This window comes from Drosophila sulfurigaster, chromosome 2L (genome assembly GCF_023558435.1).
Source record: "Drosophila sulfurigaster albostrigata strain 15112-1811.04 chromosome 2L, ASM2355843v2, whole genome shotgun sequence".
Taxonomy (NCBI): Eukaryota; Metazoa; Arthropoda; class Insecta; order Diptera; family Drosophilidae; genus Drosophila; species Drosophila sulfurigaster.
Window position 1 is genome coordinate 24,180,947 of NC_084881.1, and position 14,845 is coordinate 24,195,791.

A 14,845-nucleotide genomic window follows, 5' to 3' on the forward strand; every position below is an offset into this window, starting at 1 on the left:
CACTTGTTAACTTTGTGACAGAGCGAATAAACAAAATAAAACAAAACACAAAAAAAAACGTGAAACAGAAAAAAAACAAAAATAAATATTGTTGTATAATTTTACAGAAAACAAAAAAAAAGAAACGAGAAAACAGAAAAATAGGTAAACAGTGTAAGGATCGTTCAGAATGTTAGTCTGTAGTCAATAGTTATGAATAATATTTAGTCAAGTAGCTGAAAAATTTGTCCAAAAACATTTTTCACAATTCCAATTCCAACAAATTGAAATCATGTTTAACAGTTTTTGTGTAGGCTATTTTTGAAAATTCTAGTAATTTACCTATTTACGACATACATTTGAAATGTATTCGGATAATTACTCGTATGCGATTCCATTCTGAATTCCGTTTTCGAAACAATTAAGCAGAAAGCTATGGAAAAACGAAAGTATCTCTTTTCTGCAGTGGAGTTCAGAGTAGATCGGTTAATATAGATATATGTATAGTTAAGTAAAATGTTTTGACGCTTGTTAAACAAAATGAGAATGAGAAAGCGTAAAAATTCTGAATATAAAAAAGTCCAGACAAATATGAAAGCTAAATGAACATAAAGTACATAGGCATTTATATGTGGTAAATTCAAACACACACATACACAGGTTGACATACACACACTCACATATATGCATGCAACAAGTTGAGCATTTAAAACAAAAACAAAGACAACTTTTTGATTGCGTTTGATCAAAAAGGATTGTGTAAAAAATACAAAATATTGATAATTCGATGAAATGTAAAAGCAAAAGCAAAAATCAGATGGCATATACAAGTACATATAAATATACATATATAACTAATTATATTATATATATAGTATATATAAATATACATATTTATTATATGTGTGTATCGGCATTGCAATAAACAATAAAACCAAAGGAAGAATCAGAATTAAAAACAAAATAGTTGCTCATTGCTAACGAAAGGAAATCCAAACCCAAAAACAAAACAAATTTGCAAGTGTGATAGTGTTCATAATAATCGTTCATTGTAATAAACGTAAAGTAAACTAAAGAGATGATCTGATGAAAATGTGTCAGCAATTAAATGCATTAAGCGTTGCGTTGTCTATATATACAAATACATTCACACACACACACACATACACATACACATATTGTACGTGTTGTATTCCCGATTAGGGTAAGGGGGGTTCAAGGCCTGCGATTAACTACAAAATAATGCAAATTCAAACGCAACATTGTAACGCAAATACTTTCAAATGAATTACAAAAACAACAACAAAAAATCATGGAAGATCAAAAACAAAACAAACAAAAAATGGTACTAAATAAATATAAATAATGATTAAATCAACAAAATTGCTGTTTTTATTGTATTTGAATATTTCAGGGAAAAGATATATACTTGCCTAGTTTTCCAGCAACCTGAAAAAAAGGAATATAGTTGATCGCTCCACTTTGATACTTTTATAGCTACGCTGCTCTGTTGAAACTCTCTCTCTCTCTCTCTTTCTCCACTACTCTCATTTATACATTCATATTTATATAATATTGCTACAAGTCGGACCTTTATTCGCATCTAAATTTGTATATATACTATATCTCTTGTTTTTAAATATATAATTGAAATATATTGCTCGAAGAGTTGAAATCATTTTACCGTACTTTCTTGTTTTTTGTTTTTTTATGCTGTTAGATCGCAATTACATACACAGTTATTAATTTTGTTTTTAATTACATTTACATTTACAGTTATAGTTACAGTTACAGTTATCGTTACAAGTATAGTTACAGTTTTAATCACTATTTACTCACTTTGCTTGCTTTCATCTCATATCTCCATCATTTCGCAGTTTAGTTTTAGTTTTTTGTTTAGTTAGGATCTAGCATTTAGTACGTATCGTATTCATTAGCAACAATTGTAGTTTGGTTTCATTTCTGACTTCAATCGCTTGTGTTATTCATTTTTTTCGCTTTTTTATTAGAATTGATTTATGTAGTTGCTGTTAGAGAGAAGCGAAGTTTTCCATTGGGTTTCGTTTTTTTTTTTGTTTTCGTTATCGTTTTTTTTTTTGGTTGCTTTTTGATCGTCAACTTGGTTTATTAAAACTTAAAAAATTACAATAATTAGTTATTACTTAGAATTTATTTTGGTTTTACATGCGCTGCGCATTTTGTTGCTGTGCTATGTGCCATTTTAGGTAGACTTTTTGTTTGAGTGTATTATGCATTAAGATTAGTTGTAAATTATACATTATACATTTATATAACACTAAGTATATTTGTTTTCGTTTTCTTTCTTTTTTTCATATTCTCTTCTTCTCATGTTACGGTAAAAATGTACAATTTTATCGTTTTGGTATTGCTACAGTTAAGTTTTTTTTTTTTTTGTTTAGTACATACAACTTGCAAGTCAATTAATTGATTAAATGTTCATTTAAAAAACGTTTCATTATTATATTACAAAAACAATTATAATTATTATTAATATTTATATTAATATTATTATGCATAAGCTTGTTACGTTACGACTGGTTTTTTTTTCACTTTCACTTTTTTGTTCATTTCTTTTGTTTTGTTTAAAAGCTTAGTTTATAAAAAATTGTTAATAATATATTTATGTATATATATATATATTGTATATGTTTGTTGTTTTTTAAACTAGTTTGGCGCGTAAAGCTGTGTTGCGTTTTGCATAGATTTCGTTCAATTTCAATTTGCTCTTAAATACTTTTTGTCTTGCGTTCAAATGCGCTTAAGAAACTTAAATAATTTAAAAACAATGGTTAACATTTAGAATGTAAGAACCGTTAAAACCGATCAAACAAACAAACAAAAACTAAAAACAAATTAAAATCAAATAAAGCACTAAGTTAATTAGTTAATAAACAATTTTTGTTTTCTTTAATTTAACGTAAATAAATTTAAAGCCAAAACAAACGAGATCCTGCTCGTATGCAAATTAAGCAAAGCGTTTTCTTTTTCATCTTTGAAAGTTTTGAGTAAAATTTTGAAAAACTTCTTTGTTCAGTTTTCAATCTTGAGAATAAATAGAACTTGTTCTGTGTTCGAATAAGTGTGTGCGTATCATGTTAATTTGTTTTTTTTTCCTCTTTCTTCAACTTTTCACTTCTATAAAATAATTTAAGTTTTGCGCGTAGAGTTTGTTTTGTTTTTGTTTTTTTGGTTACCTTGAATCAAGTTTAAGAAATAATATTTCCACAACAGTAATAAAAAATATTTCTCTTTATATGTATAAATAATATAGATGTGTGTCTGTGTGTGGGTGTGAGTGTAAGTGTAAGTGTGAGACGGCGCAGTGTGTGAGTGTGCGCGTTTAAGGTCGCTATAAAAAAGGGATTATCCGTTAAGATATAAAAATAAAATATATATATATGTATGCAATAAAATCTCAGGGAATAACAAAATAAGTATGACATACAAATAGAAAATCGCAAAAATAATCTGAAATAATAACCATAATAATGACAATAATAATCATTGATTCAATTGCAAAACATTTACATTTAACCAAATCATAATAAAAAATCGATTGCACTTATTTAAAAAAAAAATAAAAACAATTAAATGGTACGCCATTGCTGTAGTACAATTTGTTACTATATATCTTTAGTTAGCAAAAATTCTAATTTAGAGTCTAGCAGCACTTTGAAGATTTGCCAGTCGTTGGTTGCTTGCTTGCTTGCGTTTTTGTTTGTTTAGATTTGTTTTGGGGCTTGCTTCTTCTTTCCTTTTTGGGCCATTTCTTTTTGTTGGTTGCCCCCAATTATTGTAATTTTTTATATATTTTTTTGTTGTGTTTTGTTTTAACAGTTTCGTCTTTGAAAACGTCTTTCATTTACTTTCCATTCTTCTCCTCGATCATCCGCCATCCGCCATCTGCTGCTTTTGCTACCGCTGCTGCTGCTTCTGCTGCTCCTCCTCCTGCATCCGCTCCTCCTCCTCTTCGTTCTGCATTCAATCCTCAATTAAGCCAGGTCGCTGCTTGGTTTCTTTGGGTCAACTATGGTGCGCCCCCCACTGGGCCTATCCTAGAGCGGATGCAGCTTTGTCGTGTGCACGGTGAGTGCGCTGCGTTGCGTGAATCGTTTATCACAATACGGACAGGTGTACGGCTTTTCGCCGGTGTGTGTGCGTATGTGTTTCGTGAGATAGTCCTTCACGCTAAAGGACTTCTCACAGTACCCACAATGAAATGGCTTTTCACCTGCAATACGGAAGAGAGAGGCGAAAAGAGATATGGCCAAACATTAGATTAGCATTACGCCTGCCAAATTGCTGCGTGATGTTTGGTTTTTCTGGATGCCGTGCAGTACCAAAACTTTGTTTGATATTATAGGTACAGTATTTATATGATTTGCACGTAAAAATCAAACTAATTTATTATATAGTATATATATATATATTGATATATGTGTGTACATATTTTGATTGTTGTTGGTGTGTTAAAATGCGTACGAGACATATTATTATTACGTAATGAGATGAGGCGGGCGATACGTTTAAGGTTTCTGGTTTACTTTTTTAATTTTTTGTTTAATCACATTTTCCATAAATTGCTCTACGCTCTCTTGCAGATTGCAGTTAGCAAAACTTTGTATTTCAAATTAATATTAAATGCGAAAAATATAATTACAAAATTTTTGTTCGCTTCTATAATCAATTATATTTCAGATCAAATTACTCTCATATAAATTGAATTTTAATGACACTTTAAAAAGTATGTCTACTATAATATTCAAATTCAAAAAGCTACTTTAATTATTTATTTACGCTCTGCAAGATGGTAAAGCTTTTATATTTTGTTTTCAAGTTGTTCATATTTGAATTTTGTATTCAATTTCAGTGAGGCGCTTTTCTAGCTGAACGAAGACTATGGCAAAAAAGAAAGAACGACAAGAATGTCGAAAGATTAAATCGAGATGCAAAGTGGAGAATAATTTTCTTTGGTAGGCGTGAAATTTCGAAAACATGCGACCCCCAATAAAAACGCCAAACGCCACACAGATCAAAACTGTACATTTTTAGATCATGTGTGTTTTTTGTCGTCGTTCCATTGGGGGGTGCTCTCAATAATATAGTTCAGTTCTCTTTGCCATATTCTTCAGCGAGTGAGCTGCTGCTGAGCGAGTGAGAGAGCGCGGTGAGAGCGAGTTTTGAGTATACTGAGAGTATGATTGAATATGTGAGAATGTATGGAGGGCATTTTGCATAAAACAATTATTTTTTTACTTTTTTGTTTCATTTTCTTTTTTTGTATTGTTTTTTTTTTTTTTTTTTTTTTTTTTGTTCTTACAATCATTAAGTGAGTGTGTGTGTTTTGCACTTGAACGAGACGAGAGTTGATTGATCGATTGATTGATTGATTGACTGAGTTGAGTTGAGAGTTGATTGACTGACTGAATTGATTTGATTTGAAAATAGATTGCTTCTCACCCGTGTGAGTCGTTAAATGTTTGTTCAGGTAATCCTTAACAGTGAACGCCCTGCCACAATAGCCACATCTAAATGGTTTCTCACCTGTATGAATGCGAGTGTGCTGTTTTAGTGTATTCGATTGAGTGAAGGACTTGCCGCAGTAGGAGCACGTGTAGGGGCGTTCTTTGGGCGTGGCGCTGTTTTTTTAGGTTGTTGTTGTTGTTGATGATGTTGTAGTTGTTGTTGTTGGTGGTGGCGGTGGCGGAGTGAATTATTTATTTATTGCAGTGCGGGGTAAAAATAAAAATAAAAACAAAAGAAGAGAGAAAGAGAGAGAGAGAAGAAAGAAGAGAGAAAGAAAAATGAGAATTATATGATTAGTAATATTCGTAATTCGTAATTAATCAATTTTGCTAAAATTTGCATTATAGCAAAGCAAAAAACACTTAATGAGAGAACACAAACAGTTTTGCAACGCATGGACCACGCCCCCATGGCACATTGAGGACGCGCCCATGCGCTCCGCCTCGCGGTTACACTGATCTTAAGGAAAACAAACAAAAATATAAATATATATATATATGTAGATCAAAATTGGTTAATTGGTCAAAACAGTTATTCAACAACAACGACTGTAACTGCAACGATCTCTGCTCTTGCTACAATTGCAGTCACAGTTGTGTCTTTAAGTGTGTGTTTTTTTCTGTGTAGCATGTTTAGAGGAGTAACTTAGATATGAAATTGAAAAATTTACTCTGCTTCGCCCGTGTGAATCTTGCGGTGCATGGCCAGCGTGCCGGGTGTCTTGAACGTTTTAGGGCAATCGGGGCATTTGTGTCGTATCTTGTGGGCCAAATCCGCTGGCACCGTTTGTGTGCTAACCAGCACACTGCTCGTCGCACCCGCTGCTGCGCCTGACTGTTGTTGTCCCACTGGATTCGCTTGGATGGCATAGACAGGCACCGCATTGACCACATCGCCGCTATCGCTCAAACTGAGCGGCTCCTCCTTGATGATCACCTGCGTGAGGGGAAACTATTGATATATTATAAATGCAATTAAATTCTGCACTCAAAACTCGTATCTCAATATTTCAATTCTACCTGTGGATGTGTTACTGTCGCACCATTGCCATTCTTTAGCAGCTTCACCGTCAGTGGCGGCACTTTTTGCGTCCCCGGATTACTTAGATCGTCTTGATGCTGCTGCTCTTGCAGTTCCCTTTGTCGTTGTTGCTGCTCCTGTTGCTGCTGCTGCTCAAGTTGCTGGTGATGGTGTTGTTCCTGTTGCTGTTGTTGTTGCTGCTGCTGCAACTGTTGCTCCTGCTGCAACTGTTGCTGCTGCTGGTGTTGCTGCTCTTCGGGCGTCAGTCTCATATCACGCGGCGCTATGGCTGGCAGATCATCTGGTGTCACCGGCGCCTCCTGGTGCTCCATAAACGTTTGCTGGCCAGCAGCCAACATCGCTGCCGTACAAACAGCGCCGCAATGCGTGCATTTGTATTCGTTGGGATTCTGCGTTATCGAATTGACGCCATAAATGCTACAGACCATACAACGGGCCAAAAATGCCGTTGCCTGGTGCGTCAATCGATGGTGTTCATCCACCTCCAGTGCGCTCCCAAACTTGTCATCACAGTTGGCACACGGATAGCTAAGTGACTTCAATTGTTGCTGCTGCTGCTGTTGATGCTGTTGCTGCTGCTGTTGCTCCAGTGTTGTGATTGTTTCGTGCGTTTGCAACGAGATGCCGTGACAGAGCTGCATATGATCAGCGGCATGCTGGGCTCTCTCAAACTGCTGATGGCACATGGGGCAGTAATGACTGATCACGTTCTGATCCATGCTGAGATTAGGCAGAAAAGCTGTCTTAAGCGTATCCATGTTGAGGCTGCTGGCTGCTGCAGCTGTTCCTGTCGCTGTCGCTGTTCCTGTTGCGGGTGCTGCTGCTGTTGTTCTTTCACTTGCAGCTGTTGAATTGTTACTTGTTGTGTTGTGTGCTATCACAGCGGCCACTTGATGCGTCGGTTGCTCCTGCTGCTGTAGGTGTTGCTGCTGGTGTTGTTGGTGTTGGTGTTCCTCTGGACGTGGCAGACGCAGTTCCTGTGTATTGAGGCTAGACTTTAACATTTCTCTCAACAGCTAGCAGGGCAGAGGCAGGCAGAGCAAGCAGGCGGATGAGCGGATGAGCAGGCAGGCGGGCGGTTCGCGAATCGCGAGGCAGTCTGGCAGGCTTTGAGAAGCGCTTTCTTTACTCGACTCTTGCTTAAGCGGGTTAGTGCAACAAAAGAATGGCCCCTTCTCTCCCTCTCTGTAAGAAGCAAAGCCACAATGCCACATTGTAAGCTCTCAAAATTAGTGATTTTAGGCAAAACAAAGCAGAGTTTTCGATATTTACTTTTAAAGGTATAAAAGACAATTATTAGCTGTTTGTTTTTTAAATAATTTGCGAATATATATTAAATAAATATAATAATCGTCATGGAAGTCGAAACAGACTGCAGAATCTAGAATCTTTAGTTTTAATTATCTTAATTTGTTGTTTATGGATCTTAAAATCATTCAGTTCAAAGTTATTATTATGTACAGCATTTTACATTTTTAACTTTAGGTGTTCATGCTGATTTCTTGGAGTAATCATTCAGTTTAAAGCCCTATGGTGAGTATATAGTTTACATTATAAAGTAATAGTCAGTCAATATGAAATAAATAAGTACAAATCTCGCTCCTCTATCTCTTATAATATCAAAGATCTAGCTGATCCTACTGATTGTTGCTTTGAAGTTTACCAAACAGTCGTAATAAAGCTATATTGCTATAGTACTTAATGCTAAGATCTATAGTTGCTATAATCTCAGAGATCTTGGCGATCGTACTGATTGAGAATGAATATTAAATAATACAAAATAAAAATATTTGTGTTTGGCTATAACTTCATGCTATAACACTTGCTTTTGCGCGGTTATCAACAACCTCTCTACGATTTCAGTTAACGGGTATAACCCAACGTTAAGCTCGCGCCCTTTGCTCCTTAGCTAAAGCGAGATGAATTAGTTGGCAAATGATTCAATTACCCCATCAGAAAGGACAATTCTTAGTCAACTCGTTGCAAGCAGATACCCGGCAAGTGGTGAGATCGTGGCACACTTGAAATATACCCCGCATACGAAAATGACGCCACAAGTCCTGAGCTGACTCAGAGTTGTTGAATCTCAAGAGAATTGTTTAGTGCGGCGCATGAAGCAAAGTGTGAGCGCGAGTGTTTCACGAGATAACGCAAATGAAAAGCTTTAGCTGTGTGTGTGTTTGTGTGGCGTGCTTGTCCTTTCGCAGCAAGTGCAAGTGGCAAGTGTAAATCACAATAATTACACCACAAAACACATCAAGAATAATGCAGAACTCTGAGCACAGCAATATGGCAATCAGCAAAAGGCGGCGCAAATTAAGCGTAAATTAGCACAGAAAATCAGAAATGTTTTACGGCAACGGCAACGACGTCGACGACGGCGGCAACTGCGGTGGCGATGGCGGTGGCCGCTTCTCGCCTCGCGCGCAAAAACGAAACGAAATTGGAAATCAGTTGGCACTGCTGTTGCTGCTTCTACCGATCTCTGTTTTCTGTGTTTCTCGTGTGTTTCTCTACTTCTGTGTTCCCCCAAGTTTGACCCCCAAGTCTCCCCCTCATACACACACACACACATTCACTCTCACACACACACACACACATGGGAGGACAGGCAGGCAATGCGTTCGAATCGAAAAAAAAATTTTTTTTCGGTCCGTCACTGTCATATTCTAAATTCGGAATTCTATTTTGATTTTTTTTGTATGTGCTTCTGCTGCGTTTGCTGCGCGTTTTTTTAGATGAGCTCGCTTACCAGCGTATCCACGTATTGCACTTGTATTATTACGGCCGTTTTTAATGGCGAAATTGCCAATCAATCCAACAACATTTTTCTTTGTATTTGTACAACAAAAATACATTAACTTTTCACTTTTATTATTATTTTTGGCGAAAAATGTACAAGTACAACAAAAAGTATCGACGACATCGATACTTTTGCGTATTTCACTTTACACAAATATTCTACTATCGATAACAGAGCTTTGGCGTTGCCACATGGCCGCTCTGCTATTTAACATTTTGTCGAGAGCTATCAACGATATTGGGTTGGGTATTGTAGTGTGAAATGATAATTCATTTGCACTAAGTTAAAAAAATATATGCACAGACTATTATAATTATGTAATATTATAATAATTATAACACGAAAGGCTGACATTCTGCAATGCAATTTGGCGCCAGCCACTGCAACATTGCTCCACACTTAACAGAATTACTCCACCGCTTAAAAACTAAACATGATTTTTTCTCAGCAAATGTGTATATTTAAGTCAAATCTGTAAAATCGCAATTATTATTTATTTGTAAAGAAAATATTATTCTAAAGAGTGTTTCTTCATCGTTTTAATTCCCATACATGCGTTGCAAGTAATTCAAAATGTTAAATGGAGTGTTACCAACTTACAACTATTGGTGTCTCTCTTAAAAAGTATATTTTTGAGATTTTGCACACGGTTACACTACAACACAGGTGGTAAAGAAACAGCTTTAAAGCTCTTCACTTTATTTAGAAGAAGTTGTGAAATCACAACAAACTTGAGGTGTTTGCCAAAACAAATAAATTTCGTATATCTAGTAATTGTTTTTATCGTATATTACACGGTCAAGCAGCCAACTTGGTGGCCAGACCAACCGATAGTATAGAATACTCAACAACAGCTGCTCATCGTCGAATTCAGTGCCAAATAAAGTTTGTTTATCCATGCTTTTAAAATTTAGAAGTTTACATTAAACGTGTTTTTTCTTGATTGTTTGCAGCATGTCGTCGCCATGGTCCAAAGTGGCCAATGAGCCTGTGCAGACGGCAAGTCTGGCCGATATTATGTCCGAGCAATACGCACATCAACTGCATGACAAAGAACTCCAACAACAGCAAAAGAAACAAACCCAAAATCAGCCACAGCAATCTCCAACTCCAGCGAGTTACTCCGATGTGGCAGGCACATCTCACAGTGCAACAGCGGCGGCGGCCAACGATGCTGATGAATGGGAGGATTATTCCATGCTACTTTCTGGTGGCATGGACAAAGAGACGCTGCCTCCCGAGGTGTTGAAGCTGCTGGAGGATGAAGAAGAGTCGGATGCAGTCATAGCACAGATGCTGCAGTCTCAGTTCGATCACGAGTACAACGAGGAGCTGCGTCGCATAGAGCGCCAGCAAAATAAACAATCCAAAGTCACTGTGACCCTCAACAAATTTCTGCGTAGCGGCGATGCGGAATTTCTGCACGACACAGAGGCGGACGAGGACGACGAAGAGGATGAGTTGTATCGTCAAAAGCGGGATTGGGATCGCTTTGAGACAAATGAAAAGATGTTGGACGCCATACCCAAGTGTGGCTTCAAAGTAGACAAGGAGGGCGAAATGATAACCAAACATGATCCACAGCTATGCGGTGTGCGTAATGCCCAGAGAGTGATGTCGTTTCCACCTGAGTTTCCCACCGGCGATGGCGCCTGCTTCGACATGAAGCTGTCCAACAAAGTGAGTAGCTTACTCGGCGATCATGAATGTCCAGTAAAGCATGTCTTTTGATAGGTCTTCAATCAGCTGAAGGCGTATTCGCGACGTGGACGCGCCGATCGTAAGGAGAAAGTAGCCACCGCCGAGATGGGAGTCGATGCTGCCACACGTCTGCTGCTCTACAAGCTGATCAACAATCAGATACTCGAACAGATCAATGGTATCATCTCCACCGGCAAAGAGGCAGTCATCCTGCATGCCAATTCAGATGCCAGCTACACAGGCACCAATGAGCATGGACATGGCAATGGTGTGTTGATGCCGCCCGAGCTGTTGCCCAGGGAGTGCGCCATCAAGATATTCAAGACAACACTGAATGAGTTCAAGCAGCGGGATCGTTACATTAAGGATGACTACAGGTTTAAGGATCGTTTTAGCAAACAGAATCATCGTGTCATCATCAACATGTGGGCCGAGAAGGAAATGCACAATTTGATGCGCATGCAAAGCATTGGACTCAATGTGCCCGATGTTGTCGTTCTGAAGAAGCATGTGCTTGTCATGCGCTTCATAGGTGACAATCACAATGCGGCGCCCAAGCTTAAGGATGCTCGTCTCACGGTCGCCGAGCTTAGTTGCGCATACGAGGAGATTGTGGCAGCCATGCACAAGTTGTACAATGAGGCCAAGTTGGTGCATGCCGATCTCAGTGAATACAACATATTGTGGTACGAGGACAAATGCTGGTTTATCGACGTCGCTCAAAGTGTGGAGCCCGAACATCCCAGCGCCTTGGAGTTCCTAATGCGTGACTGCGGCAACATTGTCAACTTCTTTGAGAAGCGTGGACTCTCCAACATCTACACGAAGGAGCAGCTCTTTGAGTCGATTACCGCGCTCAATGCGGAAAAGCATAATACAGCGATGCTGGAGCGCATTCACACAAAAGGCGCGTCCATCAATCAGGCAACTGTTCCAAATCAACAGGAGTGTCCCGATGAACTGAAGCCTCTGGACTATCCCTTCGAATTGGCCTGGGAGAAGTCACAGCAGGAGCGCGAAGCTGCCGCAGCTCTGCAAGAATTGAAGCTGGAAGCTGAAGCCGAGAAGTTGAAGGATAAGGATGAGGATGAGAAATTGCAGGACAACGATAACAACACTGCCAAGCAAGAACAACAGTGACAATCTTTAAGAAGTTAATTAACACAACACTAGACTTTGGGTGTCTCCTAACAGTTTTTGAATTTGTAAAATTCATATTGCATATTAAAAAATGTATAAACCCAAGAAGGCAAATGTATTTATTACGAGGGTTCGTAATCAAAGAATACGAAATTTGAAACTTCAATTTTTATTTATGAATTATACAATAATTAATGCTATATTTGTCGGAAATAAAAACTGTACAATTGTCTTTAAAATTGTATTCCATTAATATTCACAAGATGTAAAGTAATGCGACACATTTTGAAAATGATATTACTATAGTTTTTAAATAAATATTGAAGTTGAATTATATATATATTTATATACATATTTCATTTCCATTTCAGTTGCTAGGGTGCTTAACAGCTCTGAACTTGAAGTATGGTCAAGTGAATAGTAATTAATCAATTAATGCAAATAAATGTCAAAACAGAATTCTAAATTCTGTTGCACGCGCCACGCCTTTGTCTTGCCTTGGGACTTTGCTGTTGCTGTTGCTAATGCGGTGGCCGCTTGTTGTCTGTGTTGTCTCTGATGCCTTCGTCCGGGTTTAGCCTGACAATTGAACCCATTTGAGCTGCGCATTTTGCCGTTAATTGAGAGATTTCAGTGTTGGGCCAAGCATTCAATTGATTAAATCATTTCCATGCGCATTCGAATTGCACTCGTTTTGATCATCGTCATCATGATCATCATGATCATCATGATCATGGGGCATGCGTCTTCCCGATCAGCAGTTTTTCATTTATTTTCTTCTTTCATCGTAATGTCCATCAGCTGTAGTGGACTTTAGTAAATACACAAATAAGTAGATCGATCGGATCGGATTAATTTAGTTTGATACGTCAGTGTTTAATAAATAAACAAATATTAGATGCGAATCCACGACATTCGCAAATGGAAATCAGTTTTGATTTACTCTATTTAAGCGTAATTCCAATGACGCTACGTCCATTAGCATCTCGGCCCGATGTCTGCTATGGAATAATCCTTATCGATGGAAATTTCTACCCCTACAAGGTAAATATTATTTAACTGTTAGCGTCGTCTTGCTAATTTATTTAAATTTCATAATAAAAACTATAACTATAACTTAAGTAAGGCTAATATTCACTTATTTATTATTCAATTTTATATTTGATTACTCTAGATTACTGCAACCTTTTTTAAAAATATAATTAAATAAAAAACGCTCTATGAAAGTAATTTAAATTACATTAAATACATTATGCAAATGAGTATTTCGTTTTGACAATAATATCTAAATTTAAAATATTTGTAATTTCTTTTTTTAATTTTCATATTCACACTTTTCTAGTTTTCAGTCCTAATTATTATTTCGAATAATTACATACCAGCGTATTTAGCATTCGTCTATTGCACATTAATTTATTGTGACAGATTCGTTAAGTTTTATATTATTTGTTTTGTAACAAGACATCAATCAAAATTGAACTCACAACAATCAGCAGACGCTGAACTGCAAAGTATTATTATTATTATGGATTTATATGGCTTGTGCAGCTTTTATTAGTACATTTTGTTTTTCTTTTTTTGCGATGAGGCGACTTGCAATTTTATTACTTTTTGCCATTTTTTATTGCATTATTATTTATTTATTTTTACCTTTGACGTTGCATTTCATGTTGCCAACAGGCAGCGCCAGCAGCAACAACAACTATAGCAGCGACATCTATTAGCGTGTGTTGAAACCACGAGAACACACACACGCATAGTCCACGTTGGGTTTGTGTGTGCATATGTACGTATATGGGTCCCAGCATTAGGGGGGCCCGACTGAACGCGTTGCTGGTGACGCAAAGCAGCGACGGAAATCAAAATAAAAGAATTGTGCGGCGTCCGTCTCGAGTGTACGCACACGCGTTTATATATTTATGTATATATGTTTGTATGTATATCAGCTGAAAATAGACAAACAGCGGCATTAGAATCAAATGCGCCTAAGAAAATGATACGTATTTAAAAATGAATAAGTGATGATGAAAATATTTGTACCCTGCGATCGACAGTTAAGCAGGCACAACAAAGCAGTTTACTGCTTGTTCTACTCCTTGTTGCAAGCAGTTAGGCTTAGCATCAAACAGAGCAATTGTATAAACATTTATACAGGGTGCCCACTAGGCGAACCGCCCTCAACTTTGTCTACTCTTGTTTGTATAAATAAATGTGTCATTTTTGAATTGATGCGAACAAAAAAAAAGATGAAATAAATGTATTTCACAATTGTGTGATGCTTAATTTTAAAATGAACTTATTAAAATGCACTTAACAAGAAATTAAGTATACATTATAATGGAGCAAGTGTTTTTGTGTCTGGCTGAAAACAATTTCAATAATAACAACAAATAGCCGCTTAATCAAAGAAAACAAAAAAGCTCAAATTGCGGTCGCGACCATGATAAGGTCAAATCGATGAGACAATCGTTGGACACTCTTCTTTGCTGTTGAATTCGAATACACATAACCAAAGATGAGTCAAGGCAACGTGACAGTTCATTTAAGTAGATAGAAAATTCTACACTGAACTGAATTCTTTTGATAGACTCGTAATTTGATTATGCTCTTTGCTAGGGCATTTCATTAATGACG

The 14,845-nt window shown here is 37.0% G+C and overlaps 2 protein-coding genes across 6 annotated transcripts; one reads left to right on the forward strand and one right to left on the reverse strand.

Moving 5' to 3' along the window:
- Nucleotides 1-1,906: 1,906 nt before the first annotated feature.
- On the reverse strand, nucleotides 1,907-9,494 carry LOC133835348 (chorion transcription factor Cf2). Of its 5 annotated transcripts, none has more exons than XM_062265358.1 (5): nucleotides 9,320-9,494; nucleotides 6,546-7,752; nucleotides 6,197-6,477; nucleotides 5,461-5,639; nucleotides 1,907-4,231 (listed from the first exon to the last, which is right to left on the reverse strand). In XM_062265358.1, exons 2-5 carry the CDS (start codon nucleotides 7,569-7,571, stop codon nucleotides 4,056-4,058), a joined length of 1,662 nt encoding a protein of 553 aa, XP_062121342.1. In that variant the 5' UTR covers nucleotides 7,572-7,752; nucleotides 9,320-9,494; the 3' UTR covers nucleotides 1,907-4,055. The 5 variants fall into 5 exon arrangements, with proteins under 5 accessions (XP_062121342.1, XP_062121347.1, XP_062121343.1 ...); XM_062265363.1 differs by having other exon boundaries at nucleotides 6,546-7,544; nucleotides 9,320-9,493; XM_062265359.1 differs by having other exon boundaries at nucleotides 6,197-6,462; nucleotides 9,320-9,493.
- Nucleotides 9,495-10,027: 533 nt separating this feature from the next.
- On the forward strand, nucleotides 10,028-12,421 carry LOC133835346 (serine/threonine-protein kinase RIO3). The gene is made up of 3 exons (XM_062265357.1): nucleotides 10,028-10,255; nucleotides 10,324-11,050; nucleotides 11,105-12,421. The coding sequence occupies exons 2-3, from the start codon at nucleotides 10,325-10,327 to the stop codon at nucleotides 12,209-12,211; spliced, it is 1,833 nt and encodes a 610-aa protein (XP_062121341.1). The 5' UTR covers nucleotides 10,028-10,255; nucleotide 10,324; the 3' UTR covers nucleotides 12,212-12,421.
- The last annotated feature ends 2,424 nt before the right edge of the window (nucleotides 12,422-14,845 follow it).

Bases quoted from the DNA above. Each gene is read 5' to 3' on its own strand.
- LOC133835346 (XM_062265357.1), top strand. From the start codon at position 10,325: ATGTCGTCGCCATGGTCCAAAGTGGCCAATGAGCCTGTGCAGACGGCA. The intron at 11,051-11,104 runs GTGAGTAGCTTA...GTCTTTTGATAG, and splicing joins ACATGAAGCTGTCCAACAAA to GTCTTCAATCAGCTGAAGGC.
- LOC133835348 (XM_062265358.1), bottom strand. From the start codon at position 7,571: ATGTTAAAGTCTAGCCTCAATACACAGGAACTGCGTCTGCCACGTCCA. The intron at 6,478-6,545 runs GTAGAATTGAAA...ATATATCAATAG, and splicing joins CGACAGTAACACATCCACAG to TTTCCCCTCACGCAGGTGAT. The intron at 4,232-5,460 runs GTGAGAAGCAAT...TCCGTATTGCAG, and splicing joins ACATTTAACGACTCACACGG to GTGAAAAGCCATTTCATTGT.